The sequence below is a fragment of the Lithobates pipiens genome, unplaced genomic scaffold (assembly GCF_037356315.1).
Source record: "Lithobates pipiens isolate NorthernLeopardFrog02 unplaced genomic scaffold, aLitPip1_a1.2 Scaffold_8, whole genome shotgun sequence".
In the NCBI taxonomy this organism is placed as follows: Eukaryota; Metazoa; Chordata; class Amphibia; order Anura; family Ranidae; genus Lithobates; species Lithobates pipiens.
This window is the reverse complement of record NW_027507903.1, coordinates 405,349,177-405,367,237: the sequence shown is the minus strand read 5'-3', so window position 1 is coordinate 405,367,237 and position 18,061 is coordinate 405,349,177. Positions and strand designations below refer to the sequence as shown.

The following is an 18,061-nucleotide window of genomic DNA, read 5'->3' as shown; positions in this document are numbered from 1 at the left end:
TGTCTTCTTCCTCTGCTGGTTCTTCAACTGATCTTCTCCTAATTTTAGCTCCCATAGTTGTGCAAGCTCCACTCTCTGCAGGTTCTTTTATAGCCATAGGGCGTGGCCATCCAGTGACATCATCCGGAGACATCGCCCCATCGTGACATCACCGTTCAAACATGTGTCGGGTGGTGACATCAGAGGATAACCACACCCCATAGAACCTACAGAGAACAGAGCTCATGCAACTGTGGGAGCTAGCATCGGGAAAAGATCAGAGGAAGAACCAGCAGAGCAAGAAGACAGTGGAGAGAAGAAGAACCAGAGGAATGGAGGAAGAACTGGCAGAGGAAGAATACATCAGCAGAGATAAGAAGAACTGGAGGTAGAACCAGAGGAAGAAGACATCAGTGCAGGGAGAAGAGATGCTGGAGCTGCTTCAATAAAGGACTTTTTATTTCTTTAACATTTTTTTTGGTGAACGGGTAGGGGGACAATGTACCCCATAATCATTCACATATGGTGGGGGGCTGGGATCTGGGGGCCTCCTTGTTAAAGCGGGCTTCCATATTCCGATAAGCACCCCACCCACAGACACCATCAACCACCATCCAGGGTTATTGGGAAGATGCCCTTGTCCCTATCAAGATGCAGCTCCCAGCCCCCATGTTGAGGGCATGTGGCCTGATATGGTCCAGGCGAGGGATTCGGTCTTTCCCCCCTTTCCTGACCTGCCAGGCTGCGTGCTCGGATAAGGATCTGGTATGGATTTTGAGGGGTTTCTCCTCAAGATTCCAGACTCAAAGAGCCTAGTATTGTCAAGATCAAAGTCGGATCCCGCTCATTGAAGTAGGACAAATGTCGGACATGAAGTCACAGGGCAGAGTTGAATCCCCAGTCTGTATATTTACAAATATTATTGTAAAACAAGTCAACAAAAAAAATAATTCAATAAAATAACTTGTAAATGTTATACAGTATCTCACAAAAGTGAGTACACCCCTCACATTTTGTAAATATTTTATTATATCTTTTCATATGACAACACTGAAGAAATGACACTTTGCTGTAATGTAAAGTAGTGAGTGTACAGCTTGTATAACAGTGTAAATTTGATGTCCCCTCAAAACAAATCAACACACTGCTGGCAACAAAAGTAACTACACCCCTAAGTGAAAATGCTCAAATTGGTCCCAAAGTGCCAATATTTTGTGTGGTCATCATTATTTTCCAGCACTGCTTTAACCCTCTTCGGCATGGAGTTCACCAGAGCTTCACAGGTTGCCACTGGAGTCCTCTTCCAATCCTCCATGACGACATCACGGAGCTTGTGGATGTTAGAGACCTTCATGGCTCCTCCACCTCCCATTTGAGGATGCCCCACACATGCTCAATAGGGTTTATGTCAGAACACATGATTGGGCAGTCCATCATCTTTACCCTCAGCTTCCTTAGCAAGGCAGTGGTCATCTTGGAGGTATGTTTTGGGTCGTTATGTTGGAATACTGCCCTGTGGCCCAGTCTCTGAGGGGGGAATGTCACAATACATGTTGGCATTCATGGTTCCCTCAATGAACTGTAGCTCCCCAGTGCAGGCAAGACTCATGCAGCCCCAGACCATGACACTCCCACCACCATGATTGACTATAGGCAAGACACACTTGTCTTCGTATTCCTCAACTGGTTGCCGCCACACACACTTGACACCATCTGAACCAAATATGTTTATCTTGGTCTCATCAGACCACAGGATATGGTTCCAGTAATCTATGTCCTCAGTTTGCTTGTCTTCAGCAAACTGTTTGCGGGATTTCTTGCGTATCATCTTTAGATGAGGCTTTCTTCTGGGATGACAGTCTGGCAGACCAATTTGATGCAGTGTGCGGCATATGGTGTTAGCACTTACAGGCTGACCCTCCTACCCCCCAACATCTGCAGTAATGCTGGCAGCACTCATACGTCTATTTCCCAAAGACAAAATATGTATATACCTAAGGAGAAAATCAAATGGCACAACTACTATCTCCTTAACTGGCGCAATGGCGTCAAAAATGAAAAACAATAAATATCACATCTAGTACAGATATCACCAATGAATATTTTAAATACATTTTCCTCACTGATCCCAGCGCTCAAAACAGGTTGTCAAATTCTAAGCTGCTATCATAAAAAAATCGTATAACATATAAGTATATAGTATAAATAATTCCTAAATCCTTCGCAATATAAGATATACTATATTGACAGCGCTCAATAAAACTCGGCTTAACAGAAAATAGGAAAATAAAAGTTCATAAATTCCAAAGATTCCAACAGGGTGCAAAGTCCTAAAATCTGAATAGGAATTTTCAGCTTAAATGTTCATAAGGAAAAGAAGAGGTCCATCTCCAAGCCATTCACCAAAACCGCCAGTGTAAGCAACCTCCACGCACGGTGACGCTCCTTATGGTAATGCACTTACCAAAATTCTAAGAGTGTATAGGCACGTCTATTAGTTACTGGCTCCTGGAATTCCTCAACATTACACCTTCAGTTCAACAATTCTCCACCCAGCATAAGTTCACATATAGAAGAGATCAGAAACACAATCCATAGTGCAAACTGATTTTAATAAGCAAACTTCTTGCGAATTCTTTAAAAACATACGTACACAATCAAGCTATACCATGTCACATATCATGTCACCAGCAGGGGTCAATGCTTGTCTCACCGCAGTCCGAATCCCTCGGCTCGTAAATGATCTTGGTATCAGCGGCGGGTCCCGGGAAAACAAACAAACCCTCTCTCCGTGGTGACGTACAGCTGCTCGGTCACGCCAATATGCGTTTTGTCACTATGTCTTCGTCTGTGGGAGTGGCCGGGCAGTTCAGCTCATACTTTATATATATGGAGGCGAGCCGGCAACGGAACACACCTCCGGCCCGCCCCCTCACCACTCGCAATACTAAGAGCTTGGACGCGTCTGGTTCATGTTTAACCCATTCCCTCTCTGCCGACATAACATATCGTGCAGAAATTAAGGAACACAAACATGCCAAGCTTCCAAATCGTCCGCTCTCAGCTGAAATATTCAGCCTTATCAACACACATGCTGCACCTTCGTCCCAGTACAGAGCATGTAAATGACCGTCTGAGCATATCAATAAACAGAGCGGCGAGCGGCTCCCACTTCCCTACCTTCTGTCAATACTTGACATACTGACAGACGGCGGCAAGTTTAAATACACAGCCCTGTTGTTTTACTCTGGTAATTCCAAAAACATGCCGCTGTTCTTCGTGCATCTTATATCACATAACAGACATTAGATAAAATATTCCACTTAATATTTCTAAGCATCAATTAGAGACACTTACTTCTCAGAAGGTGATGAAATAAAGGAAAATTAACAAAATAATAAAATAATAAAGACAAACTACCAAAAATCACCTTGTGGCGCTAAATAAGCGCAATAACGCTAGATATCAGTGTACTAAAGTGTCCTACTGGACTCCGTGAATAATAAACACAAGTGCATGAATATAATACACATTGAAGTAAAAAGTGATAAAATCACAATCAAAAATCACATATGGGTGATAGCAATCAGAAAATCGCATAAACATAAAATAAATGAAAAAAATGTGTAAAATACGTGAAAACAATTATATAAAGCAAATAAGTGAAGCAAAAATAAAAAGTGCTCTCATAAACAATGTGCAGTCCCAAAGAAATGTGGTCTCACAAATCCAATATTCAATCAGACATATTCAATGTCTAATACTGAAATGATGTTCGCAGTAGTTCAAAAACTCCTTCTCCAGTGAAAATTCTATAAAGTGTCCATAAACGCAAACCTCCACCACACCTTCAGTGTTCGTGCCTCCCTCGTTTAGAACACTCACCAACAGTATTGCCCAGCACTCTCGTGTCGGGCAGAAACGCTTATAGTAAATACAGATGGTAACTGTTCCTCCAGCCAACTCTTGTGCCAAACTCCGCAGCAGAGGTTAATGGGTTAATATCTCAGAGTTACCTCAAGGAGACAAAAAGAGACTTCCCATAGTGCAAGATTGCAAAGATAATTTTAATCTCACTAGAAAAATCGCTAAGAATCACACTCACATGAATCAAATTAAAAACAGGCACTTCAAATAGACATTCCACTGGTCAATCAGGAGATCCTTTACTCTTAGGCATTGGTGAGCACATCGGAAGCTAGTCCAGTTGATATCAAAAAGCACAAACTCTATAACAAGGCAGCTGTGCGGTACCTGACAGCAGACAACCCAGTTTGAAAGCAGCGCCAAATCGTGATAATCAATCCTTCAGTAAGTATGTGCTCCTTCCTCCGCCGAGAAGGCGGAGGAAGGAGCACAAACTTACTGAAGGATTGATTATCACAATTTGGCGCTGCTTTCAAACTGGGTTGTCTGCTGTCAGGTACCGCACAGCTGCCTTGTTATAGAGTTTGTGCTTTTTGATATCAACTGGACTAGCTTCCGATGTGCTCACCAATGCCTAAGAGTAAAGGATCTCCTGATTGACCAGTGGAATGTCTATTTGAAGTGCCTGTTTTTAATTTGATTCATATGAGTGTGATTCTTAGCGATTTTTCTAGTGAGATTAAAATTATCTTTGCAATCTTGCACTATGGGAAGTCTCTTTTTGTCTCCTTGAGGTAACTCTGAGATATTAACCCATTAACCTCTGCTGCGGAGTTTGGCACAAGAGTTGGCTGGAGGAACAGTTACCATCTGTATTTACTATAAGCGTTTCTGCCCGACACGAGAGTGCTGGGCAATACTGTTGGTGAGTGTTCTAAACGAGGGGGGCACGAACACTGAAGGTGTGGTGGAGGTTTGCGTTTATGGACACTTTATAGAATTTTCACTGGAGAAGGAGTTTTTGAACTACTGCGATCATCATTTCAGTATTAGACATTGAATATGTCTGATTGAATATTGGATTTGTGAGACCACATTTCTTTGGGACTGCACATTGTTTATGAGAGCACTTTTTATTTTTGCTTCACTTATTTGCTTTATATAATTGTTTTCACGTATTTTACACATTTTTTTCATTTATTTTATGTTTATGCGATTTTCTGATTGCTATCACCCATATGTGATTTTTGATTGTGATTTTATCACTTTTTACTTCAATGTGTATTATATTCATGCACTTGTGTTTATTATTCACGGAGTCCAGTAGGACACTTTAGTACACTGATATCTAGCGTTATTGCGCTTATTTAGCGCCACAAGGTGATTTTTGGCAGTTTGTCTTTATTATTTTGTTAATTTTCCTTTATTTCATCACCTTCTGAGAAGTATACCAATTTTTTAAGTGGCAGCTAGGAAGGGAGGGGGGCATTTGAGCGCTGTGATGATATACTAGAAGGGAGGCGTTTTATAGTGTATCTTGAGTCTTGATCAATTAGAGACAGTATATATGCACTATACACTAATAAAATAGATCATACAACAATTAAAAATAAAAATAAAAAATAAAGAAGAGAAACCGAATGGATTTTTCGGACCAACACTTTAAGCCCCCACGGTTTAAATATAGAGGTGGACTTGAACTGTTTCATCAGTGATTACTGATGGTGCGGTTCAGATCCTCCCTCCTTTTAGGATTTAATTTCCATTATGGAAATCCATTTATAAATTTTGTGTGATTTTTATGTTATCATTTAGGTTGTTTTATTAATGGGGGTTTTACCCTCCATGAACTTGCAGATATATATAGGGGACGATTTTGGGCCCTCTGAGGGTATGGGGTATTTATCTATTTATTTATTTTTTCAATTTATTAACTTTAGAGTGATTGCTGCATGTTATGGTAAATTAATACAAACCTTGTTTTAGTTTAATCTAGGAGGATGCAGTAGCTTGGTGACAAGGCATCTCTCAGGAGCACAGTGCTTATATGTAGCAGGCATTGGCACGCGTTAGCGCTCCAAAATAAGTGTATATTTAATTGTGAGTCTGTTCTATTTAAGTTATCTTTCTATTGTAGAATGACATAATATTGGCTATTCTGAACCAATAGATTTGGGGACAGAGTAATAACAGCATGAATGGCAACAATATGGTAATAATGGGAATAGAAGGGTTGGTTCTGCTCCTAATTTATTGTCAGCACTTTTTGTGTTAATGGGGGTCGGAATAACATTTCGTTTTTCTTTACCACAAAAAGGAACTATACGCCTGTGCTCAGGTAGAATGCTGTTGTCACCAATGTCCCTAGTTGATTACATATAATTTTGCTATACTGTGGAATATAATTGCCACTTTATTATAATTTTTTTTTAAATTGTTGTATGATCTATTTTATTAGTGTATAGTGCATATATATTGTCTCTAATTGATGCTTAGAAATATTAAGTGGAATATTTTATCTAATGTCTGTTATGTTATATAAGATGCACGAAGAATGGCGGCATGTTTTTGGAATTACCAGAGTAAAACAACAGGGCTGTGTATTTAAACTTGCCGCCATCTGTCAGTATGTCAAGTATTAACAGAAGGTAGGGAAGTGGGAGCCGCTCGCCGCTCTGTGTATTGATATGCTCAGACGGTCATTTACATACTCTGCACTGGGACGAAGGTGCAGCATGTGTGTTGATAAGGCTGAATATTTCAGCTGAGAGTGGACGATTTGGAAGCTTGGCGTGTTTGTGTTCCTTAATTTCTCCACGATATGGTAAGTCGGCAGAGAGGGAATGGGTTAAACATGAATCAGACGCTTCCAAGCTCTTAGTATTGCGAGTGGTGAGGGGGCGGGCCGGAGGTGTGTTCCATTGCTTGCTCGTCTCCGTATATATAAAGTATGAGCTGCGCTGCCCCGCCACGCCCACATACGAAGACATAGTCGAAACGCGTATGGGTGTGACCGAGCAGCTGTACGTCACCACAGAGAGAGGGTTTGTTTGTTTTCCCGGGACCCGCTGCTGATACCGAGATCATTTACGAGCCTAGGGATCTGGACTGCGGTGAGACAAGCATTGACCCCTGCTGGTGACATGATATGTGACATGATATAGCTTGATTGTGTACGTATGTTTTTAAAGAATGCGCAAGAAGTTTGCTTATTAAAATCAGTTTGCCCTATGGATTGTGTTTCTGATCTCTTCTATATGTGGACTTATGCTGGGTGGAGAATTGTTGAACTGAAGGTGTAATGTTGAGGAATTCCAGGAGCCAGTAACTAATAGACGTGCCTATGCTCTCTTAGAATTTTGGTAAGTGCATTACCATAAGGAGCGTCATCGTGCGTGGAGTTTGCTTACACCGGTGAATGGCTTGGAGATGGACCTCTTCTTTTCCTTTTGAACATTTAAGCTGAAAATTCCTATTCAGATTTTAGGACTTTACACCCTGTTGGAACCTTTGGAATTTATGAACTTTTATTTTCCTATTTTCTGTTAAGCCGAGTTTTATTGAGCGCTGTCAATATAGTATATCTTATATTATGAAGGATTAAGGAATTATTTATACTATATACTTATATAATAAACATCACATAAAACACATGATCCTATTCTTTTAAGACCATATGAAAAGCAGCCGCTTAAAAAAAAATTACAATATTTAAAAAATGATCATTAAAATTCATAGACAAAATATGTCAATAAATATCACTCATCATAAGCAGCGCTATTAAATCATTGTATAGGTGATAATAGCGCTGCTAATGATGAGTGATATTTGATGACATATTTTGTCTATGAATTTTATTTCCCAAAGACAACCTCTGGATATGATGCTGAGCACGTGCACTCAACTTCTTTGGTCGACTATGGCAAGGCCTGTTCTGAGTGTAACCTGTCCTGTTAAACCGCTGTATGGTCTTGGCCACCGTGCTGCAGCTCAGTTTCAGGGTCTTGACAATCTTCTTATAGCCTAGGCCATCTTTATATAGAGCAACAATTCTTTTTTCCAGATCCTCAGAGAGTTCTTTTCCATGAGGTGCCATGTTTAATTTCCAGTGACAAGTATGAGAGAGTGAGAGGTATAACACCAAATTTATCACACCTGCTCCACATTCACACATGAGACCTTGTAACACTAATGAGTCACATGACACCGAGGAAGGAAAATAGCTAATTGGGCCCAATTTGGACATTTTCATGTTTGTTGTCAGCGGTTTAGACATTAATGGCTGTGTGTTGAGTTATTTTGAGGGGACAGCAAATGTACACTGTTATACAAGCTGTACACTCACTACTTTACATTGTAGAAAAGTGTAATTTCTTCAGTGTTGTCACATGAAAAGATATAATAAAATATTTACAAAAATGTGAGGGGGTGTACTCACTTTTGTGAGATACTATATATATATATAGCTGTCACACTTAAAAATCATTAATAAATTATGTAAACAATAAAAGATGGGGCATATCTCTTCTGCGTTAAATTTGCATGATACTTCACTCTCACCAAAAACTGAAGCTGATTATGCACAGAATAGCTTGGGCCCAGTCTTGCCACTTCAATATTCTATCTGAATAGTTGGCAACTGAAGAAAAAAAGCTAAGATAATAGAGTCAACATGTTCTTATGGTGACTATCAACTATAGTAGACCTCTGAATCAAGATCTCCAGATTTACATGTGAAACACTTGAGTCATGATTCTCCAAAGTGGGGAGAATGGGAATAAAGAAACACTGATATTGATTGGACAGTCATTGTAAGGATCTGAGATCCCAAAAGAGTAGAGGTTCATATAAAATAATTTCAATTGCAATGTTAGAGACCTTGCGCTCCTCCACCTTCCATTTCAGGATGCCCCTTGCTTGCACATGCTTGACCAGTCCATCACTTTTACCCTCAGCTTCTTTAGCAAGGCAGTGGTCACCTTGGAGGTGTGTTTGGGGTCGTTATCATGTTAGATTTACGTGCCATGCCACGTGGGTCCAGTTTTGCATAGTATAGAAAAGAGACGACAGCATGTGCAGCCTGCAGTTTTGATTAGGTGCTGGATGGGCTTCTCTTTGGAGGAGAAATGAGACATTACCCTGACGTAAACCTTAAGAAGGCATGGAAATGAAGAAACCTCATAGAAGGAATATGTGAGTTTTCTCTGGACTAGACATTTCCACCTCATTCCTGGAGATGCAATATATCACAATGCAGCACCTTCTCTTTTGTAGCTGAGGAAGTAAGCAAATGGCAGCATGGGACTGTACTGTATTATGTGAAACGGTTTATGAATGCCAGTATATGGAATTGTTATCACCGTTATTTGAAACCTAAGTAAAAAAGCATCCTAAAACACAGTAATTCACCTCATCCTTATGATGCATGATGTGGAGGCGGGCCTATATAGGTCAAAGCACAACCTATGAGTTTTTTCAGGGAGATGAAAAAATGGCAAGCAATCAGTTTGGAATAGGAATTAATTGTGGCCAGGTGACTGTGGGTCCACCTGGTGGAGCTGGACCCCGTGTACCTGGGTAGACCTTGGTGAATTCCTTAAAGGGTGACTACAGTTAAAAAAAAATAGTTTTAATAAGATGACTATAGATCAGCTGGCTGATCAAATAGATTATTCGAGGAAGCATTTAAAATGAGTGAAAAGGGAAAGAATAAACAAAATATATTACTACATTTATGTAGTGTAATAAGATTCCATTCATTGTATCTAGACTTAAACAAGTGTTGGTGTTTATTCCACATACAAGCTGTAATAATAATCACTGACAATTATTTCCATTAAGCCAAAAAGTATTGGGAGATGCTTACCTAAGGCAACCCGGGCAGCTGATGCATCATAGTTAATCCAGAAAGAAACCCATGACAGAATAGTGATCAAAATAGAGGGCATGTATGTCTGCAAGATGAAATAGCCTATGTTCCTTTTCAGCTTAAAGCTAAGAGATAATCTTGGATAGGAACCTGTAAAAAAAGAATTCATGGATGATATGACTTTGAAAAATATTAGAACAGTAAGCACACCTCAGCCAATGACAGAGGTGGGTTGATGTCAACAGTGATCTGTAAAACAGGCAGCAGAACAAAGACATACACCCACATCAAACACATACATAGATCTAAGGATGTATGTACTTCAAGTATGAATATATAGGTGGTTTTCATGTGCTTTCTTTATTTTTTGTCTTTCAAAACTGCAACAGGACAAACTTCAGATTAGAGAACTTGGTCCATGTGCAAACCTCAGATATGTATGCAGGTGGTGCATGCAATATGGGTTGTTCTGATATAGTTTAATCCTCGGAAATGAATAAAGTTATTATTAGAATCTGGGATCAAGATCCCATATACTTACTAATACTTTTTTTTACTATTTCTTTCATATTATACTGGGCCTCACTGTCTAAGTTAGCCATTAGGGTGCTCTGGGAGGGAAGGCTCACTGTCAGCAATTGATTTACTAAAACTGTCAATCAGCTTCTAACTTCAGCTTGTTGAATTAAGCTTTCACAAAAAAACAAAAAACAAAACTGGTGTCTCTGCAGAGCTGCACCAGATTTTGCACTCTCCAGATTTAGAAAATCAACCCCTCAGTCTCTTCATTTTGACTTTGCTCATAATTCTTAACCGCTTCCCCTCCATGCTATAGATAAATGACGGCTACAGCGCAGACCTACTTTGCCGTGACACAGTCACATGATGTCCTACCGTGCTCAAGCAACCTGCACATCCCCTGCAGGGCGTGCGAGGCACGCTCTCTGATCAACGAGTCTATGAGACTTGGCTGATCACAGATTGGAGTAAGGGGTCAATCTCGACCCCTTACCACATGATCAGCTGTCAGCCAATGACAGCTGATCATGTGATGAAAAAAAACCCATCACCGGCAGCTGTCAGAGGGACATTGGTCCAGATTGCGGGATCATCTATGCCCACCTGTGTCACCTGCCAGTGTCACCTACCAGTGCACAACAGTGCTGCCTACCAGTATCCACCAGCACTACCTGCCAGTGCCCACAGTTACACCTATCAGTACCCACAGTGCCATCTATCAGTGCCCACAGTGCCAACTATCAATGCCACCAATCAGTGCCTCATCACAAGTGCTGCCTATGAGTGTGACCTACCCATGCCCATCATTGCTATCAGTGCTAACTAGTAGTGCCCTTCAGTGTCATCCATCCTGTGCCCATCAGTGCCACCCATCAGTACCACCCATCAGTTCCACCTATCAGTGCCACCCATCAATGCCACTTATCAGTTCCCATCAGTGCCGCCTTATCTGTGCTTATCAGCGCAGCCTATCAGTGCCCATCAGTGCAGCCCATCACTACCCATCAGTGCCCATCAGCGCAATGAAGGAGAAAAATTACCCGTTTGCAACATTTTATAACAAACTATGAAAAATGTTTTTTTTTTTTTCAAAATTTGTTTAGCAAAAAATAAAAACCCCACTAGTGATTAAATACCACCAGATGAAAGCTCTATTTGTGTGAAAAAAAGATAAAAATGTAATTTGGGTACAGTGTAGAATGACCATGCAATTCTCATTCAAAGTGTGACAGTGCTTAACCGCTTGCCGACCGGCTCACGTCGATATACGTCAACAAAAGGGCATGTACAGGCAGATTAACGTACCTGCATGTTGCCCTTTAAGAAGCGGTTTGTGGGTGATCGACCCCCGTGAGTGTGATCACTCCCTAGGACACACCTAACCCCTTCAGCGTCACCTAGTGGTTAACCCCATTCACTGCCAGTCACAGTAATCAACGCATTTTTAATTGCACTGATTGCTCTGTAAATGTAAATGGTCCCAAAATAGCACCAAAAGTTTCCGATTTGTCCACCATAATGTCGCAGTCACAATAAAAATCGTTGATTGCTGCCATTACTAGTAAAAAAAAAATTATAAAAATTACATAAAACTATCCCTTATATTGTAGATGCTATAACTTTTGCGCAAACCAATCAATAAACACTTATTGCAATTTTTTTACCAAAGATATGTAGAAGACTATGTAATGGCCAAAACTGAGGAAAAAACGTTTTTATATATATTTTTTGGGGATATTTATTATAGCAAAAAGTAAAAAAGAATGTGTTTTTTTCAAAATTGTCGCTATTGTTTTGTCTATAGTGCAAAAAAATAAAAACCGCAGAGGCGATCAAATACCACCAAAAGAAAGCTCTATTTGTAGGGAAAAAAGGATATCAATTGTGTTTGGGAGCCACGCCGCACGACCGCACAATTGTCAGTTAAAGCGATGCAGTGCCAAATCACAAAAAAAACGCTCTGGTCTTTTGCCAGCCAAATGGTCTCGGGCTTAAGTAGTTAAAGCTAAAAATTGGTCTGGGCAGGAGGGGGGTTTAAGTAAGCAAGTGGTTAAAACAAGAAGGTAGATGAACAGTGGTCACATGACCACTGCAAATATATAAGAGAGTACTTGAGGTATCCTCAGTCAACACCTTCCTTACAATGTAACGACTATGGTTAACATATGATTTTAGAATTAAATGTCAGCTTTACCTTTAATGTTGCAGTGTTGTACAAGCTCCCTTCTGTACTGAAATTACTTAACCACTTCAATACCGGGCACTTAAACACCTTCCTGCCCAGACCAATATTAATCTTTCAGCGCTGTCGCACTTTGAATGACAATTGCGCGGTCATGCTATACTGTACCCAAAAGAAATTTTTATCATTTTTTTCCCACAAATAGAGCTTTCTTTTGGTGGTATTTGATCACCTCTGCGGTTTTTATTTTTTGCTAAACAAATAAAAAAATACCAAAAATTTTGAAAAAAATATGTTTTTTTTTGTTTCAGTTTCAAAACTTTGTAAATAAGTAAATTTTCTCCTTCACTGATGGGCACTGATGGGGATACACTGATGGGCAATGATAAGGCGGCACTGATGGGCACCGATGAGGTGGCACCAATGAAGTGGCACTGATGAGGTGGCATTGATGGACACTGATATGTGGCACTGATAGGCGGCACTGATGGGCACTGATAGGCAGCACTGATGGGTGGCACTGATGGGCGACACGGATGGTCACTGATAGGTGGCACAAATTGGCACTTATAGCTGGCATGGATGGGCATGGATGGGCGGCATGGATGGGCATGGATAGGCGGCACAGGTGGGCATGGGTAGTCGGCACAGGTGGGCATGGGTAGGCGGCACAGGGGGGCATGGATGGGCACGGATAGGTGGCATGGATGGGCACTGATAGACGGCACGGATGGGAACTGATAGGCGGCATTGTATTATAATATACTGTACTAATGGATGCCAATCAGTGCCAAACAATAATACATGCCAATCAGTGATGCCCATTGTGGGCACTGATTGGCATCCATTATGGGCACTGATTGGCATCCATTGTGGCACTGACTGGAATCCCTGGTGGTCTAGGGTGGCATACCTTATCCTGGGCATCCCTGGTGGTCTGGTGGCATCCCTGGTGGTCCAGTATGGGCATCCTCGGGGGGGCTGTGCTGATAATCGATCAGCACAGGCCCCCCTGTCAAAGGAGCAGCCAATCGGCTCTCCTCTACTCACGTCTGACAGACGTGAGTGAGGAAAAGCCGATCACCGGCTCCTCCTATTTACACTGTGATCAGCCGTGATTGGACACGGCTGATCACGTGGTAAAGAGTCTCCGTCGGAGACTCTTTACCGAGATCGTAGTTGCAGGGTGTCAGACTGACACCCCGCAACAACGATCGCCGCGATGCGCGCCCCCGGGGGCGCGCAGCGGCTCATAATCCTGAGGACGTCATATGACGGCCGATCAGGATTATGAAACCACTTTGCCACCGTCAATTTGTAATAGGGCGGGCGGCAAGTGGTTAATGATTTCACTGCTCACTGTAACCTGCCCATAGTATACTTTGGAAATTTAAGCAATTCAGGTAGTGCCTTGCCTCATTTCATGGCTGGAGGACATCCATCATTTTCTAGCACTTTCCTCCTTAGCCTTGGTTTCCCTAGCCCACCCATTTAATTTAGATCTTTTAGTCATAGCTCAGCATCATAAGTGGTTGTAAATATGTGTAATCTATAGTGGTAAAATTAGATTCTGCAAACCTTTCCCTTGGATTGTGCTAGTATGATTAGCTTGCATTAACCAAATGTACCTTAGATAATTACCCATATCTATGATACTTTGCACCCTCTAGTGGGCAAATGTGGTATGTACTGTTTTAAATCAATGAAAACCTTTCAACCGCCACAGGAAATAGCCTAATAACATTTGTTTTTTCTTTGCATGCACAGAACAAATCTACACACACTTACACTGGGCAAACTGCTATGCAAACTTTTTATAAGTAACAGTCAGTATTATTTTGTTTAACATATAATGTTTTCAGGACAAGACTATGGCCTCTATGTATACTGTACTTAGCTTAAAAGTGGAGCATTCACAATACATTTTAAAAAGACATATAATGACCATTTTATATACATTATATTTACTTACCAGTGGAAAATACAACATTTTTTGATAGGAGCTTGTAGTCTACAATGGAAAATTGCGGCAGTTCAATTCTATCAACTCCTGTGACAGCATGGTTGCCTCCCCTCCAATAAAACTCAATGTCATCAGTAGTATAACCATCTAAGAGAGAAACAGAAAACACAGATAAACAACCTAATTATGAATGATCATTGTCTATAATATTTAAAATAATAGTTTACTAAAGAGTATTATGCCCTGTACACATGGTCAGACATTCCGATGACAAAATCCGTCTGATTTTTTCCAACAGATTTTGGCCCAAACTTGTCTTGCATACGCACGGTCGCACAAAGTTGTCGGAAAATCCGATCGTTCAGAACGAGGTGACGTACAACATGTATGACGAGACTATAAAGAGGTCAGATCTCAAACTTTGTGTGTTGGAAATTCCAATGGAAAAAGTCAGATGGAACCCACACACGATCAGAATTTCCGACAACACAGTCCAATCGAACATTTTTCCGTCAGGAAGTCTGACTGTGTGTACAGGGCATAACAGCAATGAATGATAGCCAAAATGCCTTAAAGGACTTAAAACACAATTTGAATAAACATAGATTGGTATAAAAGGGTGACTGTGTCATTTGTGTACAAAACTCATTACCTGCTGGATTTTTTTGATATTTCAATGGACATTTATTTTTTTATTTTTTATTTGCATGTCTACTAAAGGGCATGTGTCCTGATAGGGTTCAGAAGGAGGGCCGCACCCTCCCAATGCCTGGACACTCAAACTGCATATCTGGATAAGGTTCTGGCATGGATTTTATGAGGAACCTCCATTCTCCATTGACTGATATTCTTTTAAATTTCTTTTTGCGCTGGTCCTCATGGCAGGGCCCATCTACCCATGCCCTTTATAATAAAAGCTTGCACAACAACCATGAAAAAGTTTAGAAAAAATAGAAAGTGTCAGCTCTCATATACTTTAAAAGGGTTTGGAGATATGTTCAAGGTTCAAGACTTCCCAAGGGATTCACCAAATCTCCTATGATCTGCACTTTGCCTGATTCTGTCATCAATATATATATACCAATTACTCTTCCCATTTGGGGACACTCTATACTTCCCTGACAGTGAGTGAAAATGAATATTTTTTTTCAATGCATTAACTAAAGGGCAAATATATCAGAGGGCGAGATCACAGACATAAGTAGAAATAGGCATGGTGGTTCCTTCGTGAGAACCAATCAATGATGGGAATAAATGGTTGGTCATACATAAGTACCAAACAATGCTATATCATAGCTATTAATAGACAGGTGCATTCCTTTTCATCCGAATGCATTTTTGTCAGAATTTCAGGTATTTTCGTTTTGACACAGTTCGATACAGATAGGAGATTCAACATGACTCTAACAATAACAATTTGTGTTTATTGAACTTGTATCATAACAGTCCATTCATTCACACAGAGGAAACACGACTTCCAGCACAACTTTGGGAGGCAACTTGGACACGACTTGAGTGTGAATCACAGCGCAACTAACAACACGACTTTAATGTAAAAAAAAAATGGCATGGGTTCCCCTTCAAGAGCATACCCGGCCCTTCAGGTCTGGCATGGATTTTAAGGGGAACCTCGCGCCAAAAATACATACCAGACCCTTATCCGAGCACGCAACCTGGCAGGCCACAGGAAAAAAGGGGGGGGCGATAGAGCGCCCCCCCTCCTGAACTGTACAAGGCCACACGCCCTCAACATTGGGAGGGTGCTTTGAGGTAGCCCCTCAAAGCACCTTGTCCCCATGGGCGGTGGTTGTGGGGGTCTGCGGGCGGAGGGCTTATTGGAATCTGGAAGCCCCCTTTAACAAGGGGACCCCCAGATCCAGGCCTACCCCCCTGTGTGAAATGGTAAGTACCCCTACCATTTCACCAAAAAAGTGACAAAGTGTTAAAAATGACAGGAGACGGTCTTTGACAAGTCCTTTATTAAAGTCTTTTTTCATCTTCTTTCTTCCTTCTTATTTTCTTCATCCTTCGGTTTCTTCCTCCATCTTCTTCTTCCTCCATCTTCTTCTTCCTCCGATCCTCTTCTTCCTCCGATCTGCTTCTTCTTGGTCCGGTGTTCTCGTCCAGCATCTTCCTCCACGGCGTCTCTTCTTGGTTCATGGGCCGCTCCGCGCAATGGGAGGCTCCCGCTGTGTGACGCTTCTCTTCTGACAGTTCTTATATAACGGAGGGCAGGGCCACCCAGTGACTCCACCCCCTCTGATGCATGGAATTAATTACGTCATTGCTTAATAAATATGAACCTTGAGGTTAACCAAAAGCATGAATGGAGCCAAAATGACACGCCTCCACACTCACAAAAACACACACACACAATCCACACACTAGCTATTATTATTATTAAGGCACAAGACAGCAATACCAAATTCCTTATTTTTAATTAAAAAAAAAAATGCCTTATCCTTGCCATGAACAAAAAAAGCTTAGTTCCCGAGCACCCTTATTTGACCTGAAGAAATTAAATGGTAGAGTGAAACTGACTTGCTATGAGAGGCCACCCATGACAACCACACTGGGGAAAGATCCTTATGTGGCTGAATCCACACCGGCTTAAAGGATAGCTTTCAATTTATAGTAACCACACTCTAACATTGTGTTATTTTTTTATACAAACGATCCACATTAAATTTTCCCACAGTGGCTACCCTTTGGCCTGCATATTATTTTTCCCCACTGGTGTTCCTCCGTACTTTTATTATTTTATTTGCTTTTGTGTCAATAAAGGACCACATGTTTATTGTTTAATACAGTTCATAATTTTTTGCCTATAAAAACCCAAATTAAAAAGGCTATGTCTTGGTTAAGATGTAGAGTGAAAAAAGTGTACCAGAAAAGTGCAATGAAAAAGCAGAGTCTACATACTGTTATACAAATTATAAAAGTTTTTAAAAGATTGATAAGCACTGATAAGATATGATAATTATGCTGATGTCTTTCACATGAAAATGTCAAAAAATTAAAAACATTGCGGTTCTGCAAATCTCTTTGCATGTACTATAGATAGCTCTTCTATTTCTGCTTGAACTGAGCTGCTTTTATTTCCTACAAACCAGTTAAATGCTAATTTTAACATTAAAAAAATATATATTTACAGTGTTACTTTTGACACTTTCCCCTTAAATAAAGTAAGGAAAACCAGCACTTATCTATATTAGTATTTGTTTCTAAATTTAAAACGGAATCTACAGATTTTTAACATGGCAAATATTGTAACTGTCATATTTACTGCAATGCAGTTAGTCAACAGTAAGGTCATTTTACCATAACTAGAAATATAGTTAGTCACCCAAGCATATTGAATATGCAATCTTCACTTGTCAGGCTCTGACCAGTGATGTGTAAAATAAATGTACTCTAAGATGTAGCTATTACAAAAAACACCTCTATGCTATTATAGCATTAGTTGACCTGAAATAGTTAAAGGAACAATAGCAAAGGCAATGCAACAGAGACAAGTATGTTGAACTTAACTTGTATATTTATAAAAGTACATAAAATCATTACTTATTGGGGAAATGCATTGATGTCAGTGGGGAAGGTGTTTTTTTATAAAGGCCAATGGCTTTAAATGGCTCTTCCTGGTTATGTATGCTCCTTTCAACTATCCTGGACTTCTTCCTGT

General features: G+C 40.6%; 1 protein-coding gene across 1 annotated transcript in view; it reads right to left on the bottom strand.

Annotated features, from left to right (window-relative positions):
- The window catches only part of GABRB2 (gamma-aminobutyric acid type A receptor subunit beta2), a 595,464-nt gene that overhangs the window by 16,103 nt on the left and 561,300 nt on the right, over window positions 1-18,061 (bottom strand). Inside the window, exons 6-7 of the mRNA XM_077474103.1 lie at window positions 14,389-14,526; window positions 9,713-9,865 (exon numbers count right to left, since the gene is read on the bottom strand). Of these exons, the coding sequence (XP_077330229.1) occupies window positions 9,713-9,865; window positions 14,389-14,526 (291 nt within the window). The remainder of the gene's footprint in view (window positions 1-9,712; window positions 9,866-14,388; window positions 14,527-18,061) is intronic.